This window comes from Aaosphaeria arxii (genome assembly GCF_010015735.1).
Source record: "Aaosphaeria arxii CBS 175.79 unplaced genomic scaffold BU24scaffold_1, whole genome shotgun sequence".
Taxonomy (NCBI): domain Eukaryota; kingdom Fungi; phylum Ascomycota; class Dothideomycetes; order Pleosporales; genus Aaosphaeria; species Aaosphaeria arxii.
Genome location: NW_022983474.1, coordinates 3734933 through 3754680, shown reverse-complemented (window position 1 = coordinate 3754680; position 19748 = coordinate 3734933). Strand labels below are relative to the sequence as shown.

The 19748-nt window shown below is 50.5% G+C and overlaps 10 protein-coding genes across 10 annotated transcripts; 3 read left to right on the top strand and 7 right to left on the bottom strand.

Annotated features, from left to right (window-relative positions):
- Positions 1-430: 430 nt before the first annotated feature.
- BU24DRAFT_340211 (tryptophanyl-tRNA synthetase) lies at positions 431-1942 on the top strand (the record flags this gene model as incomplete). The annotated part of the gene is made up of 1 exon (XM_033523221.1): positions 431-1942. One exon carries the CDS (start codon positions 431-433, stop codon positions 1940-1942), a length of 1512 nt encoding a protein of 503 aa, XP_033390053.1.
- A 989-nt stretch (positions 1943-2931) lies between these two features.
- BU24DRAFT_430293 (isoleucyl-tRNA synthetase) lies at positions 2932-6278 on the bottom strand (the record flags this gene model as incomplete). Its single annotated transcript, XM_033529804.1, has 3 exons — positions 2932-4025; positions 4084-5803; positions 5850-6278. The coding sequence occupies 3 exons, from the start codon at positions 6276-6278 to the stop codon at positions 2932-2934; spliced, it is 3243 nt and encodes a 1080-aa protein (XP_033390052.1).
- A 209-nt stretch (positions 6279-6487) lies between these two features.
- Positions 6488-6835, bottom strand: BU24DRAFT_457665 (uncharacterized protein; the record flags this gene model as incomplete). Its single annotated transcript, XM_033531556.1, has 1 exon — positions 6488-6835. One exon carries the CDS (start codon positions 6833-6835, stop codon positions 6488-6490), a length of 348 nt encoding a protein of 115 aa, XP_033390051.1.
- Positions 6836-7039: 204 nt separating this feature from the next.
- On the bottom strand, positions 7040-7602 carry BU24DRAFT_457664 (uncharacterized protein; the record flags this gene model as incomplete). Its single annotated transcript, XM_033531555.1, has 3 exons — positions 7040-7197; positions 7257-7361; positions 7422-7602. The coding sequence occupies 3 exons, from the start codon at positions 7600-7602 to the stop codon at positions 7040-7042; spliced, it is 444 nt and encodes a 147-aa protein (XP_033390050.1).
- Positions 7603-8363: 761 nt separating this feature from the next.
- BU24DRAFT_26186 (uncharacterized protein) lies at positions 8364-8955 on the bottom strand. Its single transcript, XM_033522504.1, has one exon. It carries the CDS (start codon positions 8836-8838, stop codon positions 8407-8409), a length of 432 nt encoding a protein of 143 aa, XP_033390049.1. The 5' UTR covers positions 8839-8955; the 3' UTR covers positions 8364-8406.
- Positions 8956-9800: 845 nt separating this feature from the next.
- On the top strand, positions 9801-11290 carry BU24DRAFT_488078 (uncharacterized protein; the record flags this gene model as incomplete). Its single annotated transcript, XM_033533522.1, has 3 exons — positions 9801-10075; positions 10812-10869; positions 10949-11290. 3 exons carry the CDS (start codon positions 9801-9803, stop codon positions 11114-11116), a joined length of 501 nt encoding a protein of 166 aa, XP_033390048.1. The 3' UTR covers positions 11117-11290.
- A 66-nt stretch (positions 11291-11356) lies between these two features.
- Positions 11357-12606, top strand: BU24DRAFT_417343 (uncharacterized protein). Its single transcript, XM_033526700.1, has one exon. It carries the CDS (start codon positions 11732-11734, stop codon positions 12143-12145), a length of 414 nt encoding a protein of 137 aa, XP_033390047.1. The 5' UTR covers positions 11357-11731; the 3' UTR covers positions 12146-12606.
- A 592-nt stretch (positions 12607-13198) lies between these two features.
- BU24DRAFT_338097 (MFS general substrate transporter) lies at positions 13199-14774 on the bottom strand (the record flags this gene model as incomplete). Its single annotated transcript, XM_033523113.1, has 3 exons — positions 13199-13266; positions 13316-13898; positions 13953-14774. Coding segments are annotated over 3 exons (1473 nt in total), but the record flags the coding sequence as incomplete, so codon positions are not given.
- An 865-nt stretch (positions 14775-15639) lies between these two features.
- BU24DRAFT_417342 (uncharacterized protein) lies at positions 15640-16036 on the bottom strand. The gene has a single exon (XM_033526699.1). The coding sequence runs from the start codon at positions 15912-15914 to the stop codon at positions 15735-15737; it is 180 nt and encodes a 59-aa protein (XP_033390045.1). The 5' UTR covers positions 15915-16036; the 3' UTR covers positions 15640-15734.
- Positions 16037-17831: 1795 nt separating this feature from the next.
- On the bottom strand, positions 17832-19683 carry BU24DRAFT_417339 (uncharacterized protein). The gene has a single exon (XM_033526698.1). It carries the CDS (start codon positions 19227-19229, stop codon positions 18021-18023), a length of 1209 nt encoding a protein of 402 aa, XP_033390044.1. The 5' UTR covers positions 19230-19683; the 3' UTR covers positions 17832-18020.
- Positions 19684-19748: the final 65 nt, after the last annotated feature.

Genomic DNA, 19748 nt, shown 5'->3' with positions numbered 1-19748 from the left:
CAACACTCACACTCTCTCGCAACACTCACACTCTCTCGCAACACTCACACTCTCTCGCAACACTCTCTCACAACAGTCTGTTGAACGACGAGAGTCCATCGCCGGCTTAGACCTTCCCCATCAAAGCAGTAGTGCATCGCCTAGTAGGACTCGTATTCTCTATCTAAGCTATGGACTAAAAATATCGCGTTTCTTTTCATTCTCCTGGTGCTTTAATTCAACGTCAGTGGAACTACAAAGTCCTCCAGTCAGATCAAGGGTGGGGGTTGACAACCACCACTTGGCGGGGGCGGGGCCATTGCTTGCTTGCCACCGATTGGGTGACTCAACCGCAAACAATTTAATTCACCATACCACGACATCTGAACACATCTTCAATCACCCCTCCAAGTCCAGGACTACAATTCGTTTCGACACTCTCCCTCTAGCCATGACTGACCCCGAGCCGCTGTCAGTCGCTGCCCTCAGCGTCGCCGATACCGAATCCGTATCAAAGGCCACCGAGCAGGAAATCAATCCTTGGGACGTACAAGCAGCGGTCGACGAGCACGGCAACGTCAAGCAATTCGACTACGCAGCCATCTCGCAGAAATGGAACACCAAGCTCATCGACCAGGCGGTCCTGGAGCGATTCGAGCGCGTCACAGGCCACAAGCCGCATCGCTGGTTGCGACGAGGGCTCTTCTTCTCGCACCGCGACCTTGACCTCATCCTAGACGACTACGAGCGCGGCGAAGACTTCCTCCTCTACACGGGCCGCGGCCCCAGCAGCGACTCGATGCACATCGGGCACACGATCCCCTTCGAATTCACCAAATGGCTACAAGACGTCTTCGACGTACCCCTCGTCATCATGCTCACAGACGACGAGAAGTTCCTCTTCAAAGAGAAGCTCAAGCAAGAAGAAGTCTACAAGTTCGCACGGGACAACGCAAAAGACATCATCTCGATTGGCTTCGACGTCAAAAAGACCTTCATCTACATCGACTCCGAGTTCTTCACATCAGGCTACAACCGCCACTTCAGCCTCAACACGACGGAATTCGAAAAGCTCATCACCAACAACCAAGTGCGCGGCGCCTTCGGCTTCAAAGGCGAAACCAACATCGGCTCCAACGCCTTCGCCGCCAAACAATGCGTCGCCGCCTTCGCCTCCTCCTACCCCTTCATCTGGTCCGCCCCGCACACCACCTACACGCGGTCGCGCGCCCTCGCCTCCACCCGCTGCCTCATCCCCTGCGCCATCGACCAAGACCCCTACTTCCGCCTCGTCCGCGACAACTGCGCCCGCATGTCGCTGCCGTCCCCCAAGCCCGCGCTCCTGCACTCGAAGTTCCTGACCGCGCTCCAGGGCGCCGGCGGCAAGATGAGCGCGTCGGACCCCAACTCCGCCATCTTCATGTCCGACACCGCGAGCCAGGTGAAGAACAAGATCAACAAGCATGCGTTCTCCGGCGGGCAGGAGACACTCGAGTTGCACCGCGAACTCGGCGGCGACCCGGACATCGACGTCCCGTACCAGTACCTGTCGTACTTCGAGGACGACGACGAGAAGCTCGCGGGCTGGGCCGCCGCGTACAGGAAGGGCGAGATGCTGACGGGCGAGATGAAGAAGGAGTGCGTGACGATGATGACGGCGTACGTCAAGAAGTTCCAGGACGGGAGGGCCAAGGTCACGGACGAGGTGCTGGAGGAGTTTATGAGGCCGAGGCCACTGGAGTGGAGGGGGAACCCGAAGGTCGAGCGGAAGGTGAAGAACGTCGTGGAGGAGGAGGCGGCGGGGAAGAAGGCTGATGGTGCTGCCGCGGGTGCTGCGGGCGAGGCCGTGGGGGAAGACGGCAAGCCGCTCACGAAGAACCAGTTGAAGAAACTGCTCAAGCAGCAGGAGATCGAGAAGAAGAAGGCGGAGAAGGCTGCCGCTGCCGCCGCTGCGGCAGCATAGAGTTCGTAGATTTTCGGATGTCAGAGCACCAAGAGAATAAAAAGAAACGCGATATGATCAGTATAAGTACACGGTAGAAAAATGGATCAAATTTCAACACCTATGCAATGCCTGTTTCCAAGCACGGCAGCATAACTAAAATCCAGTCAAAATCTCTGCACTTTGATTCTATTTCCACCATTTCGGATGCTCAATCATGATCATCTAAATGGCCCATTTCAACATCACCCTCATTTTCGCCGTATCTGAAACCCTGTTTGAACTCCTCCGAACACCTTGATCGCATCCACATTCTCAGGCTTGCCCCAAAGGCCAAAATAGCTTATTTGGTACTCTTCTTTCGCTCTGCCACCTTTTGAAGTCCATCAAAAACAAATACCCTGATTTCCAACACCAATTCTTCCGGTTATAATCGTGGCTGGCGTGGCTCGTCTTCAATACTGGCCAAGTCCCTTGACTCCGCACGCGTCGAAAGGCCGTTGCAATTAAGTTTCAAGTAAAGTTTCCCTAAATTGCTGGTTCTTCCAATCATCCAGAGGTGATCGGACCCGACCCAGAGTTGATCCGACCCGACAACTTATATTCAACGTCAAAAAACTTAAAAACAACGTCGGTGGAGCCCATGAATCTCCAATCAGATCAGGGGTGGTGGGGGGTGGACAACCAACCACGATGCAGGGGCGGGGTCATTCAAATCGGTGACGTCGAAGGGGGGTGGTCGGTGCCGGTGGGTGTCGTCGGGGCGCTCATGTCGAGGACGGGTGCTTCGACGACCAGCATCCCTGGATCGTGGTGTCCATTGCCTTCTCCGTGTCCGTTTCCATTCCCATTTCCATTGTAGATTGCGGCATCGGTGATGGAGCGGCGTTGTCGGCGGGCGGGAAAGAGCGGGGTTGGTGTGGATTTCTGACGGACGCCCATGGCTGCCGTGCCGACGCTGGCTTGTCTGTGGTGGGAGGCCATACGCAACGCAATCCATGTTGTATGGCTTACAGCTCGAGGAGCGTCAACATGAACTTGATGCCCTGAATCTCCTGCTCTTCCTCGATGATGGCGCGTCTCCGAGGGTCGTGGGGTGCGGCATTGACTTCCGAGCCGACGGGTTTCGCGCGTAGTGACTTCTCGAAGAGGCTGCCGTTGGACTCGATGACGTCGTGGATGTTTACATCTGAACTGTCCTGTAGAACCCGGTACTCAACCTTCACATCATCCGTGGGGACCAAACCAGCTTTCTTCCGCACTTGCTGAATACGATTCACAAGCTCTCTGCACCAATGCTCGCGTCGAAGATCATCGTCGGCATCGATGTCCAAGATGATTAGGACATCTCCGTCGGTATTATTCTCGTATTTTTGCGGGTCGAGGTCTTTGATGAATCGACGGATCACTAGGTCACCGGTGTCAACTTCAATGCCGCCGATGTTTGCGACTTTCTCTCCCAAAAGACGACGACATTCGTTGCTGGACATGGTGGCGAGACCGTCTTTGATTCCTTTGGCGTCCTTCTTGAACTTCTTCCCTAATATGGCCCAATTAGCAGTAACACTCCACTGCACATGGTATTGAGCTTCGTCAGATGTGGTGATCAGTTCGCGAACATTCAGCTCACGTTTGATGTAATCCTCGAGCGATCGAACGTCCTCAAGATACTGTGGATCCGAATGAATCACCACAAGCGTCCTCAGAGGATTCTTGAACCCAAGCCTGCGACGTTCACGACTTGTTCTTCCGAGTTCGATGATTTTCTGCATGCGGGCTACTTGACGTTCGATGGTAGGGTTCAGACATTCTGTCTCGACTTGGGGGAATTCCAGAAAATGGACGCAACGCGTGTCCTTGGCCTGCAGCTCTGGTGGAATGTATCTGACGAGGTGGCGATATATCTTGTCGGTGATGAAGGGCGCGAAAGGCGCAAGAGCTCGGATCAGAATGAACAACGCATCGAACAGCGTGTTCAAAGCTGTAATGGTCTCAACCTTTCCGCCGGATCCTTTCAGCTTATCTCGATTGAGTCGAATGTACCAGTTGGTCAAGCATTCGAGGTGTTGCAGGATTCGAGGAAGCACGTTGTAAAGACGGTAGCCTATTCAGGTATGTAAATCAGCAAATCGACGTTTAACCATGCCTCCGGTAGGACTGACCTTTCATTTCCTGCTGGATGTGCCCTACTAGAGCGTTTGAGCTGGCAATGATCCACTGATTCATGATGTTGGCATCGGACGATGCCGCATGACTTTGATGCGAGAAGATGTAGTCATCACCTTCCACCTTTTTCAGGAGGTTCACTTGTTGTTCGAAGAACATGTAACTGTTCCAGAGGGGAAGAAGAACTTTGCCAACTACTTCCTTTACTCCTTGTTCTCGGAAGCGCAATGATTCCGCTCGAACAACGGGCGAATTGATGAGATAGAGTCGTAGTGCATCAACCCCGTATTCAGCAATAATGGCGGAAGGGTCTGGGTAGTTTTTCAACCTCTTCGACATTTTCTTTCCGTCTTCGGCGTGAACGATGCCGTTCACGATGCAGTTTTGGTAGGGCGAAACGCCGTACAGGTGAGTGCCCAATACTAACAGAGTATAAAACCATCCTCTCGTTTGGTCCAGGCCCTCTGTGATGAAGTTTGCGGGGAAGATTTCCGCGGAACTGTCAAGACTATCCTTCTCAAAGGGATGGTGACGAGAAGCGTAAGGCATGGATCCAGACTCGAACCAGCAATCGAATACTTCGGGGATGCGACGCAGTTGACCTTTGCCGCGCTGACTGGGAATGGTAATCTGATCCACAACGTCACGGTGGAGATCAGTAAGCTCTCCTGTGTAACCGCTCAGGCGTTTCAGTTCCTCGACGCTTCCAACGCAGACGACTTCTTCATAGTCGCTGCTGACCCATAGCGGGATGGGCGTGCCCCAATACCGGTTGCGAGACACGTTCCAGTCATGGGCATTTGCAATCCAGTTTAGGAACCTCTTATCTCGTACAAAAGACGGCACCCAGTGCGATTCTTCACCAGCCTTAAGCATTTCCGGAACTATAGACTCAACCTTGACGAACCAAGTCGAGACGGCGCGATAGATGAGTGGGGTGTCTGATCGTGGGCAATGCGGATAGCTGTGCATCAATTGTGAGTCTTTGACGATTCGGCCCTCTGCTTTTAGGTACTTGATGATCGCTCTGTCTGCTTCTTTGACATGCTGGCCAGCGAAATGGGTAACCTCGTCGGTATAGTGACCATAATCGTCGACAGGATTGGGCGGAAGCACTGTGTTCGAGATGATTCCATTCTTGGTCGCGACGTCGTAGTCCTCAGCACCATATGCTGGGGCTTGATGTACCAAACCTACTCCCTCACCGGCCTGCACGTAGTCGTCGGTCAAGACACGGAAAGCCGTATCTTTGAATTGCTCATAGAAGTAAGGAAAGAGGGGTTGATAGCGCCGCCCGCGTAGGTCTGATCCTTTCAACTTCTCTAGTACAGTGAAAGCACCCTCACGTTGCTCCTTGTCGTTATACAGGAAGCCGAGGCTTGATTCGAGAAGCACATAGTTCTTGCCGGCCTTTTTGTCTGCCACCTTGACATACTCCAAGTTTGGGTTGGCGGCGATAGCAATATTCATTGGCAAGGTCCAGGGCGTTGTGGTCCAGATCAGAAGGCTGGTTTCTGGTTCGTCGACGAGCGGGAAGCTCGCGATGACTGTGTGGTCTTGCCGGTCCATGTAGTTCTGTGCCGTTTCGAAGTTGCTCAGCGGGGTTGCCAAAGCGGTTGAATATGGCATCACCTTGTATCCGCGATAGACGGCGTCTTTGTCGAATAGTTGGCGGAACACCCACCACACTGACTCCATAAAGCTGGGATCCATGGTCTAAGCCACCGTGAGCCAAAGCATCGAACAAAAGCCGCGTACGTACCTTGTAGTCGTTATCGAAATCAACCCATCGGCCAAGCCGAGTGATGGTTCGTCTCCACTCATCTGCGTACCGCATCACGATGCCCTTGCATTCTGCATTGTATCCAGCCAGGCCGAGCTTCTCAACGGCATCCCTGGCTGACATGCCCAACTTCTTGTCGATTTCATATTCAATAGGCAAGCCGTGGGTGTCCCAGCCGAAGCGGCGCTCGACCAAATAGCCTTGCATAGACCAATATCGGAGGACACAGTCTTTGATAGTCGAGACGAGCAAATGGCCGTAGTGCGGCATTCCTGTAGCAAACGGCGGGCCATCGTAGAAGGTGTATTTGGGACGGTCAGCCGAGAGGACTTGCAGTGTCTCAAAAGCGCGGATCTCGTTCCATAGTGCGAGCGTTTCCTCCTCTGCTCTGGCAAAATTGATAGCCATGATTGAAGCCGATTGAGGGAAACAAAGGTTGGAGAAATGAACGAGGTTTGGCGGGGCAATATTATGAAGGTCCCTGCTGAGAAACATGACTCATCTCCTCAACCATTTTTTGATCTATGCTCGAAGAACATTTTGTACACCGCTTTGAGATTGAGGATCCATGGTTCTTGCATTCTTTTTCGGTGGTAGTGCTGCGTCGACCTCGAGTATCAAAGGACTTGCTTTTCGTGTCCTTCGGCGGCAGGCCTTACGCCTGAGATGTCTTCCAAAAATTGACGACCTTCTTCAGCCAAACTCCTAGGTAATTCTTCATCCACTGGTGTCCCGAGCTTGGTCAGTTTGCGGTTATGTCCATTCATCGCGACTGTCTCGGGCAGGAATAGTACAGCAACAAACGATACTGCTGATGCAAACACACCGACCAGGAAAGGTACCCAGATATGGAAGGGCATCACCACCGACACTATTGCGGGAATAATAAGGTGAGTGCCGTAATCCACTATTTCGAGATAGTAAAATAGCTTGGGTCGCTCCTCGTCGGTGGCAACGTCGGCCATGATCGAATAAATGATGGCGGAGACTACCTTACCACCACCACACCCCCAGCTGGAGGAATATCTTGGATTCGTGGCACCTATCCGTGCATCGTATCTCTTCGTCCGAGGTCCATGCGTGTATGGCCTTGCATTCGGAGTCTTCATTGTTGAGCGGTGAAGGTAAAGACGAATACCGCATTCAGGACAAGTACCTTCACGGTGCTGTCACGGCTCGGCACGATCGATCTGGCTCCCGACATGGCCATTATCAGCTTGGGTCGGCAAGCAATTGAAAAATATGGTGGGCATCTCGGGCTGCTTCTTCGGTTGGAGAACGTACGTGAAGATGAATGCACGAGGAGGAAGGACATCGGGGAAGTATCCTGTCGTACTTCTCAGGTATTAGCATGCGCCATCCGTGCTAAGTAACCCAGGAACGTACCAAGCATGCCAATTATCAGATGGAAGAGAACCTTTGATGCTAAGTTGAGCCCCAGAACAATCTTCCGCCCATATTGGTCAGCTACGATTCCAAGTGAAATTGTGACTGCCAGAGCTCTACTCAAGATATTAGCGTCTGATCAATAGATAGTCTTTCGGCACATACAGATATCCAATGCAATCGCGAAGAGCATGCTGTCAATGAAAGCAACCTCCTGCTGCACCGGAGCAACTTTGCATAGGCTTTCTAAGACATTACAGTCATGGCCGATGTTTAACAGGTCTTGGGTGCGGTAATAGTTACGACACATGCACAGTTCAAACAGACGCAATGCAGGAGCTGCCATTGGCGCCCAAAACCTGGCTGACGAGGGCTATCGCGAAACATGTTGACAGTGCAATTCGGCGAGCCTTAGATAGGGCATCTGCGGCGTACGGCTATCGAACAGTAGAGGGCCGAGTGAGTGTCAGTGGCCGTGCAATGTGATGAAGCTGGGAGCATTTTGTGTTATGTGGGTAGAGGTGGGGCTGTCTCCGGTACGGGCCGAGCCTACAACACTATTTTCATATTTTCAATTGAACTGCTTCCTGTGTCTGTTAGTATCATGTATCTTTTAAGCTTAAGCAGCTCTACTACAACTTATCAGAGGCTGTAAATGCACGTTTTGTTCCGTAGCAGGCGGCCAGCCCGACGCGTTCACCCTCTGTGCCTCTGTACAAACCTTGCAAGCAGGGCACAGGGGAACTGCTGAGTGTGCCCCGCACTATTGAAGGTTAGACTGGCAACTGACTACTTGTGATTACACTGTTCCAGTATCCTCTGTGCCTCTTTACTCTGATGTACCCAGTCAGTGCCAGTTCAGATATGACGAGGCTACATGAAGCAGGCAGGCGGCCAATATGATATTAGCAGGTGTATGACCCGACGTGCCTGCTCTCTGTATTTGTCTACATAATTGTCGAGCTTGAGCGTGGAGTGTCAGGCCTGCCTGCCTTGGTACGGCTCGCTTGCGGAGTTACAAGTAGTCTGGCGCCTGGCGCCTCGGAAGTGGCAGCAGCGTTGCCCCATGAACAAGTCTAGCACGGAGTAGTAACTTGTAGGATACATAATTACCTGCAACAATTACGATTCCTTTTGCCTTATCTACTAACTACTTGTTACAGACAAAATAGAACATACAAATGAACCGGAACGAGTAGTTTTCTGCTCTAGTGCTATGCATCAGCTTGAAGAAGCAGACATTATCGAAAGCTTCTTCAAAGACAATGACCATACACCTGGTTTTTTCTTTCAATGGATGCCTGCCAACGAATCCTCCAAGATGTACATTGTCCTTGACCTTCACAATGAAAAAAAAATGCAACTGTTGATAATCTAGAACTATAATATCGGGTGTTCCGCGTAACCAAGATAGGGGGCAACTTGTAGGTTGATTGACTCCCAGCAGAGCATACAATTGAGCATTGTATCTAGCATCTTCAATGAAGTTGACAGTAATGCGCCCTCCGTTAGTGTTGAGGTGTTCGACGACAATTTGCGTGTGCTGTAACCCTGATATTGCACATACTATCAAGAAGAGCATCCAACAGTATATCAATAGTTTCGTCGCTCAACTCTGTCAGAAAATCATGTTGTTAGACACGGCTCTGATGTTTAAATCATATTACATTGCTACAATCGGTTTATACGCTCTATCTCTTGGACCAGGAAGCTGCAGAGGCATTCACCGAGTATGTACAAATCTTGCAAGCTGGACCGTAAACTGGCTACTTGTGATCACAGTATCCTGTACCCAGTTCAGGTATGAGGATGCTACATGAAGAAAGGAGGCGGCCACTGCACAGTAATCGGGGCATATGGATACGCTTTCCCACTCTTGCGACCAGAATCCGGATACGATGCTTGCCTTCTTAGCAACCGACTTATCCGCGTTTGCCTTTTTTCAGGTAACACGAAAATCGTCTGCCTTCTTTCAGGTAGCACAAATATCCTCTGCCTTCTTTTGAGTAGCACGAAAAGTGCATGCATTCTTTCAGGTAGCACGAACAGCGTATGCCTTCTTTCAATGAGTACCAAAATCGTCTGCCTCGTTTCGAGAAGCACAATAGCAGTGAAGGGAGATTCCCACATTACGTACCTAATCCTCTGCATACATCAACATCGAGCTTGAGCGTGGAGTGTCAGGCCTGTCCGCCTTGATGCGGCTCGCTTGCGGAGTTATAGCGCCTGCCGCCTGCCGCCCCAAGGAAGTGCCGCCTCAGGGAAGTAGCAGAGCTAAATGCTCTCTCACTGCCCCTATTATAATTTTGTAAGTAATAGAATACTACAGAGTAAATTTCTATATCAGAAGTATCTATTATTCAATTTAGAATCTTTCATGAATGCTTTGTGGTTGTAGGGGAAGCCGTTTTGTGCTGATGTTATCTGCTACTTCCCCAATCGACCGAGAGTCTGGCGCCTTCCACCACCCTCGTTGGCAGTAGGTGACATCATCGAAAAGGGCATAGGGGACTCACTCCAAACAATCTACACCTTCGCACCACGATGAAGCGCCCCCTCTCTTCTATCTCTGCATCCAAAAACGAGCACTACGACGATCGGACAGGCCGTATCAAGCGTACGAGCAACTCTTTCTGTGAACATACTATGGACGACTGGCTCCAGAAGGCGCCTGACGCGTTCGAACAAGCGTCAGATCGAAGCGGCAGCAGATACACTCGCAAGCACGACTACCGGTCGCACCCAACTAGTCCTACAAAGACAAACCTACAATATCGCGAGATCGCCGTGACAAACGAAAACGTCTATGTTGATTACATGTTCGATCCTCCACCCGCGATCCACAAGTTACGCCTTCACATTTTGGGGTAGCTATACAATGATCAGGGAGAAGAAAGGCTCAGTGATAAAACCTCACGCGGCACTGAATACCTCGAGGAGACGAAGGAGCACAAGTATCCGGAAAAGGACGAACACGGAAACCACGCGAGTGAACCCCACCGTGTGGTTACAAGCAGAGAGATCTCATTTCAGGTGAAGAAGTTGGCGCACCCACTTGCAGTTGATGCCACAATGGATGCCAGGTAACTGCCGTGTATCGGGGGCTAATCTGTCGGTGTCTCTCAGCGCTTCCAGCATACAACAACCATCTAAAGACTGGTTCGTCTGATAAACTATGGCAGTCAAGTCTTAAGCCCCGCCCGCCCTCCTTGAAGGATCTCCTTCCCGAGCGCTACGATTACCTCCTCCTCGTACTCCCGAAGATACAATGACCTCCTCCTCATACTCCCGAAGAGACAACAATCGCGAGGACTGGGCTGTCAGTCTTCAACATCTCGACTTCTGGCGGGAGGGAAACAACAGTGACTGATGAAAACTCGTTGAACCCACTATTGACACCAAAACCTGATAGTACAGTAGGCCTTGCACAATCTACATCCCCCGAACTCAAAAGCTGCTCCTGCAGGAATGTCAGACTGATGGCACAATGTTCAGCGACCCCCATTGGGTACAAGTTGGAGTTTGTTTTCCATCTTGACTGCTGATCCCTCATAGGTTGAAACCTACCTCATCTAAAATTTGCGAACTGATAGCTTCAAGAGAAGTCTATGCAGTAGGCCAACTACTAGCCCCATAAAGTCTACCGCATCCCATCTTTGCATAGCGTGGCAAAGGCTCATCTATTTAGCTAGGGGAAGTACCAAGAGGATCTACCGTACACCGGCCTCACAGGATTCGAGTACAAGAACCAACAGACCGGTGCGAATGACTACATTAATAAGCACAACCCAGCCGTGCTGTACGACTCTGTAGCCGACAAGGAGGACCGTCTTTCCAAGATCAAAAACTCGTCATCATGAACATGCCCCCTAAATTTCCACACTCTTGATTCATCACTTGTAGATTGACAAACAGAGCGAAGTGTCAGATAAAGAGCAATAAGATAGCATGTTGCCAACAGAAGACAACTGTCTCATGATACAGTTTCTTGCCCGACAATAGGATTAGGAAATATGTATAGGATCTCTACAAATACATCTTAGTATATACCTTGGAGATAAACATGGCATAGTGATCTTTGATAATACACCAAAACCGTATTCAGATCTTCGAGAACGCAGAGACTCTTGATCAGCCAAGAAGATCATAGTAGAAGTAGTGAGTACAGTGTAACTTTGTTGTGACAATTGTGTTTTCCTTTTCACTGGACAAGTGATTGATAGCCTGCAGGTTCCAGACAAGAGCAATCCGGCGATTGTGTAGGTCAACCTATGCTTACAGTGAATTTCGATGCAATTGCAAGTGAAAGACTGGTCTCTGGCCTCATTCACCTACCTCCCTCTCCATATGAACACCAGATATTTTATTCCGCCGCACTCACAACTCTCCCTGCAACTCTTCGCTGCAAGCCAAGCGTGCTAGCAATAAACACAACCTCTCGGGGGAGCACCTCAGAGGTTAAGAAACGCCAAACCATGTCAAGCATTCTCCAGGAAAACTCGGACCAGGAGCAACTGTCTAATCTATGGAACCTCCACCGCTTCATTTCAAGCCTCTTCATAGCTGAAAACCTAGCTCTGCGCAAAGGAGACTCGGGGAGCACAGCGACCGACGATATTGCTCAACAGAACGAAGATGCCTTGCAACTTCTCGCTGCCAGAGATTCCGCGACCGACATCGAATCTGACGAAGAGACTGGCGGCACCGGACAGGAAGATGCGGATGATTTCGTGATTGTCACTGGCAGCGATTACGACACCGATGACGACAGCGACTGGGAGACAGTGGTTGGTTCCGAACAAGACAACGACAGCCAGAATCGCGATGACATCTTGAGGAGCCCAATGCCCCAGCAACGTGCGCAGCCCAAGCGTCGACCTAGGCGTTGACCTCGTATGGGTTCCATTAGCAACTGTTGCGATACCGACGACGACGAGTGGGAGACAGTGACTGTTTCCGGATCCGACAGCCAGCACGGCGATGACATATCGGAGGGCCCAACCGCCTGGCATGCGTTCGGTCATGTGTACAGGCGTCAATTTTATTTGATTTTCGAGCAAGGGATTCGTGAGCTTCTCCGTGGAATTATTTTCACGCAACATGTGCCGCGTCCTGAGCCTGAGAGTTGGTACTATGCACTGGTATCCGACTGGGATAACGGTGTCGTGTTTCTCCCGCGAACTGCCTGGTTTGCGCCTCGTTGCTTCGCTGGTGATGTCTTCGCCGACGATCAAAACTCAGATGAGCTTTGTGACGCTGCACAGCTCCCCGAGAATGGGACACCATCGCCGCGAGAAGATGCAGCTTCGGAGGAGGAGGAGAAGCCCTAGGGGTAGGAAAGACTGTGAGCATACGACAGGCAATGAATTGTTACGTCGACTTAGAAACGTGACGAGGTATAGACCGGAAACAATGCGAGGGCTTAGACACGAAATTTAGAAGGAAATTTCCTTTTCTCAGATAGAGGACCCCCGAGTAATCGAACTTGTTCTCTGCAGTGAATCTTGTGATGAATATGTGTTTCCCCAATGATTGAACGAAGTAGAAAGATAAGTGTAATCTGACAGGAACCTCCTAGTTTCCTAGTGATAGCAATCGGACCATAGCTCAATCAGCTCGATTGGTGTGTTGACACTCGTGGCGACGGGATACAACTCATCAGCAAACATCGTCTCTCTTTTGTAGTGAAGCTTAGGATTCCGGTGCACATGATATAAAGTTAGAATCTAGAGATGACTATTGCCCCTAACATTTCAGTGATTTCTCTCCTGAGGATTATAGTTCTATTTTGTCTCTATGTGAAATGTGTTTGTTAATAATTAATAGTTGATCTCGCCCTGTTAGTGATTTGGATGTCGAAAGACAAAACTGAGCCAACAGCGGCATTGTATCGCTGACTGAAGGAGCAGATATGTGAATTTACCTGTTTTGCCCCATTCGAATCAAAGCTTGTGTTGTCTAATGAATAGAGCAGCGACAAAGGCAGTAAGCGAGGCCACAAATGAAAGGCCTATACAGGAGGTTAGTTACTGCTTAAAGGTTGACAGGAAGTAACATACCATGAGTCCAAGTTAAAGCTTCAACATAAGACCGAACAACCGCCTTCGCTACAACGGCCGACGCCCGGTCGATGTAATGAACATCACTCGTCGCTCCCTCAATGATCCTCTCTCGCTTCAGCGCGTCGAATCCTAGATCATCAAGTCGTTTGTCGAGCCCGCTTCGCAATTTTGATTGCAGCACAGCGCTGACTCCAGCCATGCCTCCAATCGCACCGACCGAGAAGGCGAGATACAACGAGGCGGCGGCTACAGCCATGTGTGAGGGGTCTATGGCTGCCTGTAGGCTGATGAAGAGTGCCGATTGTGCGATACCTGTACCGAAGCCTCCCGGGAAAATGTACAGGCTTTCCAGCCAGTTGGTGTTTCCGTGCCAGCGTAGAATCAGGAGAAGGTAGGCGGATGCCGCGGCGAGAGTAGCGAAGAGAACGAGTGATTTGTAGCGACCAGATCGTTTGATGATGATTCCGGATAGGATGCCGCCGACGGCATTGCCAAAGACGGCGGGGAATAGATGTGCGCCTGCTACTGTGTTTGATGCATTTGCGGTGATTTGGAAGTATAGCGGCACTGCTATCATGAGCTGTATTCAAAAGTTAGCTACGATTGAGGTTGTCTTTCCTGGAGTAATACATACTCCCATTTGGGCTCCCCCTTGACAACTCGATACAATAATCGAGGCTACGACATCACGCTGTCGCAGAAGCTCGAGCGGGAATATTGGTTCTTTTGCGATGTAAGCTTGGCTCAACAGGAACAATGCTGCGAGAAAGACACCACTGCTCAGGAGACTGAAGATAAGAGGGCTGGACCAGGGAACTTTGACGCCTCCGATTTCCAAGGGAAGAAGGAATGCGAGGATGGTGAGTGTCATAAGAGTCGCACCGATGAAGTCAATCCTTTGAAGTTTGCTCTGTTTAGGCGCATTGTCGTCTTTCTGGGTCTGCTGTTCGGACGGAATTGTCAAGACGATGAGAACCATTGCAACGACGGCAAAGGGGACTTGAAGTAGGAACGAGTATCGCCAACCCACGGTATCAGCAAGCCATCCGCCAACGGGACCTCCTAGGCTCCTGCCAGTGGTTGCGACAAGATTGACATAGGACCTCCAGGAAGCAACATCCCGAAGAGGTACAAGATCTGTGATCAATATCGAGACTAGAGAAGTCATTCCAGCAGCTCCCGCTCCAGAAATCACGCGTCCGACGATGAGGTGAGTCATGGAATGTCCAATGCCTACAAGAACCAAACCGAGACCGAATAGTGCATACGCGACGAGTAGAAGTTGCTTGCGGCCGTAGATGTCGCTTAGTTTCCCATACAGTGGCTGGGTTGCTGCTTGGGCGATTGCAAAACTTGTCAAAAGCCAGCTGGAGTCGTCCAAGGCATTGAACTCCGACGCTATCACGGGATGGGTCGCCAACAAGAGTGAGCCATCGGCATTCGATATGAAGCCACCTGAATGAATGAGCGACCCTGTAGTTCAACCCTCAAATCTGCTTTATACGTACCTATTAGGAGAACAGAAACAATGCGGCCTATACCGGAGGTCTTTGGTTCTGACGCTGGCTCAGCAGTATCGGAATCGAGAAGTGCTTCTTCATCATTATGATCCCGATCGTTCGAGACGGCATTGGGATCATCTGGTATGGCAAGTGGGTTTGGGAGAGGAGCCACATTCGGTTGAAGCTGTTGACTGTTATCAGACGATACGCTCCGAAGTCGGTCCAGCAATGGTGTACGCTCGTCACTGCTGGTAGTCTTTTTATCCGCCATAGCACAGAGTCCCCTGGTGGGATTTACTTTGTCGAGAGTTTCGTAACGAGTTCGGGTGGAGGGTGTGTTAAGAATTAAGCCATGTCATGAATAGAGGTGAAGGTTGAGAGATGAAGAAAATTTCAGATCAGATCGACAGGCATTACGCACGACTAGAGGAGCGCAGATTCGAGCGAAGGCCTGGACATGCGAAAAGTCATGCACCTGGATTGGAAAAGAGAAGATCGATAGCAAGTACATGTCGTACACATGACTTTAAATTGCGCGATCGGAAAAAGCGAACAAACCAAAACCTTCGAAGCGGCTGCTAGCGGCAGAAAATCCATGCAAACCTATAGTTATAGTCATTGTCTTTTCCATTCATCATCGGAAATCACGTACAATACTTGTGTACTCTGTATACATGGTCTGATTCCTTCTGTGCATTAGCTGTTGCTGCAATGTCAGTATCGGCTATTCGCCTAAACTCCTTTCAATCAGCTGTAGCAAGTAGACAACGCTAATGGGTGTTTCGGGTGAGCTGCCAACGCAACCTACAGTATTAGATACGAACGACTACCTCACGGAAAATCTTCTCGAAGGCTTCGCGACTCTGAATAAGCTACAACTGCCTTTATGTTCTAGACGCAATGATAGCGCTGGGTTACAAGGCTGCTAGCTTTGCACATGTTTTGCAAAGAACCGTAAACGAATGTTTGTTGCCGGTTGCTAACATGTAGTAGTATCCGAGATAAATTCCCAAGATATGAATATCGTGGACAGCTGCAAGATGAAGGCGGTGTGGCACGGAAAATTTTCCCTCTGCTGCTAATGCCCAATCCATTTGCACATGAGAATTGGATTGTCTTTGGAACGATTAAACATTCTTCACAATTCTCCATGTTGGTCGCTGTTTCGTTCGTTAGTCACTGCCTTGTGGGTGCTTCTTTCCACTGACTACTGAAGCCTCCTGCTCCTACCCAACCCATCTGTGCTACAGTTACCCCAGCTTCTCCACATTAAGAAGGCTCGTATTGTGTTCGAGATCGAATCTAGCGGGAAGCCATCGCCGAGATCAGTACCACCGGCGCCATTCGTACAAACGCACGTTCAGTCATGGCTGACGATGTCTAACGAATCATGGGAACAATCTGGCGTCGCCGTGACCTATCACTGAGGAACACCTGGGCTCGACACAGGCATTACCAGCTGGTAGCCTGTAATATGTGCGAACACCTCGTGTGTCGTCGAACCTTTCAGAGCCCCACTCTAATCATGTCCGCGGCGCGGAAAAACCGGGCGACTGCACTGGCAAAGTACCAGCTATACAGTACAATTGGATCCTAGTTGCGCCCTCCTCAGCGTATAGGAACTGATACACGTATGTATCTATTCATGCTTGAGCAAGCTAACGCGCTAGCAGGCCAACGACGTGACATGGCAACCCTCTCCCCAGCCAGTGAAGATCGCCATCGACGCTTGCGGAAGGACCAGGTCGAACAAGTAGCTTCCATGCCCTGTCAAACCGTTTTCTGCGCCTGTTTGAGCAGGCATCAAGGTTGTAAAAACGTCCGAATACCCACAGACCACGATCCTCACTGTAGGGCCCTTTCACTCCTGAGTCGACAACGCCGGGCCGGGCCGGAATACGACTGCAGTGGATCGGAGGATGCCACAAGAACATTGGTTTGCATGCAAAACAGGGCGAGTCATGATCAGTGGTGCCTGGGGGATTCCTACGGCACAACTGCTGGCGTGACATGGTGATTCCGAATCAACTCGTACAAGCTGGTATGTTTTGAAGATGAAATTACAAGTCATCCAGCTGGGCATAACGTACTGATTGAAAGAAATGGATACGTTCTTAGGCAAGCAAACTGCACTGACTAATTGCAGAGAATCGCAAACGTGGAAAAGAAATTTTAGCTTTACCCCATATCTAGTTTATACGTTTCCGAAACGATCTCGAGAGGTTTACAGTAGATTACATGGTTTCCAACGTATGTACCGGGCTTCCCGTACGCCTGGACCTTGACGTCTGTGCCATCGGGCCCCTGATCGAATTCGAGCTTTGGTATTGCGGCAGGGGATACTTGAAAACTGATTTCGGCACATGTAAATATGCGGAGGCCTTGGACAAAGAGATTGCCAACAGAGACTGCGAACATACAGGGTCAAGGAATCCAAAAGGACCATGGTGCATTCGGCCCTAACGAACGATCATAGATTGTGGACTATGTTCGACGTCGCGGGAACTTCTAGAAGGCCAGGGGAATTCACCCCAGGGGACTCTAGCTTTACCGGACGATTATAATGCAGCGACACCGTGCCTGAGGTCTTTATCATATGAAGAGAGCTTACATGTTTTATAGAATCGAGACCTTTAGCTCTAGGGCATTCTCTTAGTACAATCCTTCTACAATAACTCGAAACTCGTATCTCTCTGCAAGAATGTGGGACCAATCATCATATCTCTTAGCCTCTAATGTTGAGGCCTCCAAGAGACTTATGTTACAGTCACATGGACGAAAGCACATCTAGTTCACCTACGTAAGTCTCCCACAGTCCTGTCAGACCGTTGGAAGCTTGCACCCGATGAGTCGTGAAACTCCTTAACTCATTTCACCGAATAAGGGCCGAAAACAGCTTGAAGGTGAGAAACGTATTCACAACAGGATATCTTGTGCCGGCTTAGGAATGAATACTGCAAAGTATTAAAAAGTTCAATACGAACACAGGGGGCTTTCCAAGCACTGCTGTAGAAAGACCCCAGCTGGAATTATTGGTACACATTTGGTCGTATGAGAATGATCCGAATGCAGACGAGCGCTTGTTTCAGGCGTGCTATATGGCTTCATGTCATCTGTGAAAACGGCCAAACGCTTAGAAATGACAGTTTACTCAGGTGTCAGGGCACAGTAAGGCATAGGTAATTATCTGTCGATGGTCTCTAACTACGCATCAGGACTACCTCTGGGAACTCTTCAGATGGTTCTTGAAGAATCGGGTCCTCTGGTTGCTTTCCCAGCGCGAAGAGAAAGAAGCTTGATAGGTATTTACCCACGATCTCAGAGTGTCTAAGGCCTGGTCCAGGTCCAACAAGATAAGTAGCTAACTCAGTCAACTCGTCTCTGATGCCAGCAACATCCACCAGCGCATCCAAGTCCCAATAGCTCCCATGCGTGGTGTTCTTAACCGCGAACTCCTTCTTATAATCTACGTACTCTGAGCTCTCCAGAGCATTCCAAAACGTGTTCCAAGTTTCATCTTCATCAGTCAGGTGGAGCTCACTACCCCACAAGACGAACGACTGATTCCGTGACGCTGATCCTAATGGAGCATGGAGCACGGGGCCGAACATGATACCGTCGATATTGACACCCGCGCGTATGCGCCGATCATTAAACATACTTGTGGCCGTTGCCGCGCCGCCAAAGCTCTGTCCAAACATGACAACGTCATCGCCCTGTTCGATACCCAGTGTATCCAAAAGGAACGAAACGTCCTGAGATCTCACCTCCAACGCGTGCTCAACGGACGCACTCGAGTTTGCAGTCGGCTTCTCGACACGCCCGCCGAAGATGATATCCCCGTTGGGGAACTCCACAATGTCAACGTCATACGGATGATCAACAGTGATGACGGTGAGACCATGTGATGCCAGCTCCTGCGCTATCAGAGATCCAAAGAGACGTGTCGTGTTCAAGCCTGGGCTGTAAATTGCGAGCGGGAATTTGCCCTTTCCCCCACCTGCGCCGCCGCTGCCGCTGCCGTATTTGCCCTCCTTTGGGTATCCCTGCTTATCTGCCTCGCACATCTCCAGCACGAATCTATCCAAGTTACCCTTGGGGTATTCGTAAGACCCCAGGATCTCGCTCTCCAGGGCGGCCGTGACGGGTGGGAAGTAGGGTACCTGGACGAGGTGGCAATCCCTGCTCACCGGCTCGAACCGTGATACCATAATCCGCCGTACATGGGAGGCGTTGAATGGGTCTGGCCGAGAGTCGTCCACGAGAGCCGATATCATCAGGCTGGATCGGTAGGGTCCTGTGCCCTGTGGGATGACAATGGCGTCCTCTGCTGTGACTGGAGCTGCGGCGGCGGCTGCAGCGAGAAGGTGTGCGAGACAGCTAGCTGCTCGGGCACGGAAGTACTTCATTTCTGGTAGGGGATTGATGCACACTCTTGTTGGGCAAAAAGCAAAAGGTTCTTGGGTATATGGAAATTGAATTATGCTATCTGCGAGCCACCAGGTTGCTGGATTGTGGGAGAAGTGAGGCTTCTAGCGAGGTACTGCCTGTCATGAATGAGGTTGGTCGATCATTGCGGGACGCAGCACCTCGTATTGTTCGCTTCGGATTCGTTATGCACCTTGCTCTTCTAGTATGGTGTTGCATGGTAGACAATGACTGGTACCATGCACAGTGCAACGGAAGCAGGAAGCGAGCTCGAAGGTGCACGAGGAGTCGGACATGCTCGTAGAGTAAGTTGTAACTGGAGGTGATACTGCATGGAGGAAGATGTGGGCGCCAGAATGGGTGGGCCAATCACCGGGCTGATACCGAGGCCATCACAGCGGCATGTGATGAAGGGGGCCGAACACGAATCTATCTATACCGACCCTCTACTACAACTATTATCAGAACACAACCTCGAACCAAAGCGCGCACCTCTTCTA

Bases quoted from the DNA above. Each gene is read 5' to 3' on its own strand.
- BU24DRAFT_417339 (XM_033526698.1), bottom strand. From the start codon at position 19,229: ATGAAGTACTTCCGTGCCCGAGCAGCTAGCTGTCTCGCACACCTTCTC.
- BU24DRAFT_417342 (XM_033526699.1), bottom strand. From the start codon at position 15,914: ATGGATTGGGCATTAGCAGCAGAGGGAAAATTTTCCGTGCCACACCGC.
- BU24DRAFT_26186 (XM_033522504.1), bottom strand. From the start codon at position 8,838: ATGCTCTTCTTGATAGTATGTGCAATATCAGGGTTACAGCACACGCAA.
- BU24DRAFT_417343 (XM_033526700.1), top strand. From the start codon at position 11,732: ATGTCAAGCATTCTCCAGGAAAACTCGGACCAGGAGCAACTGTCTAAT.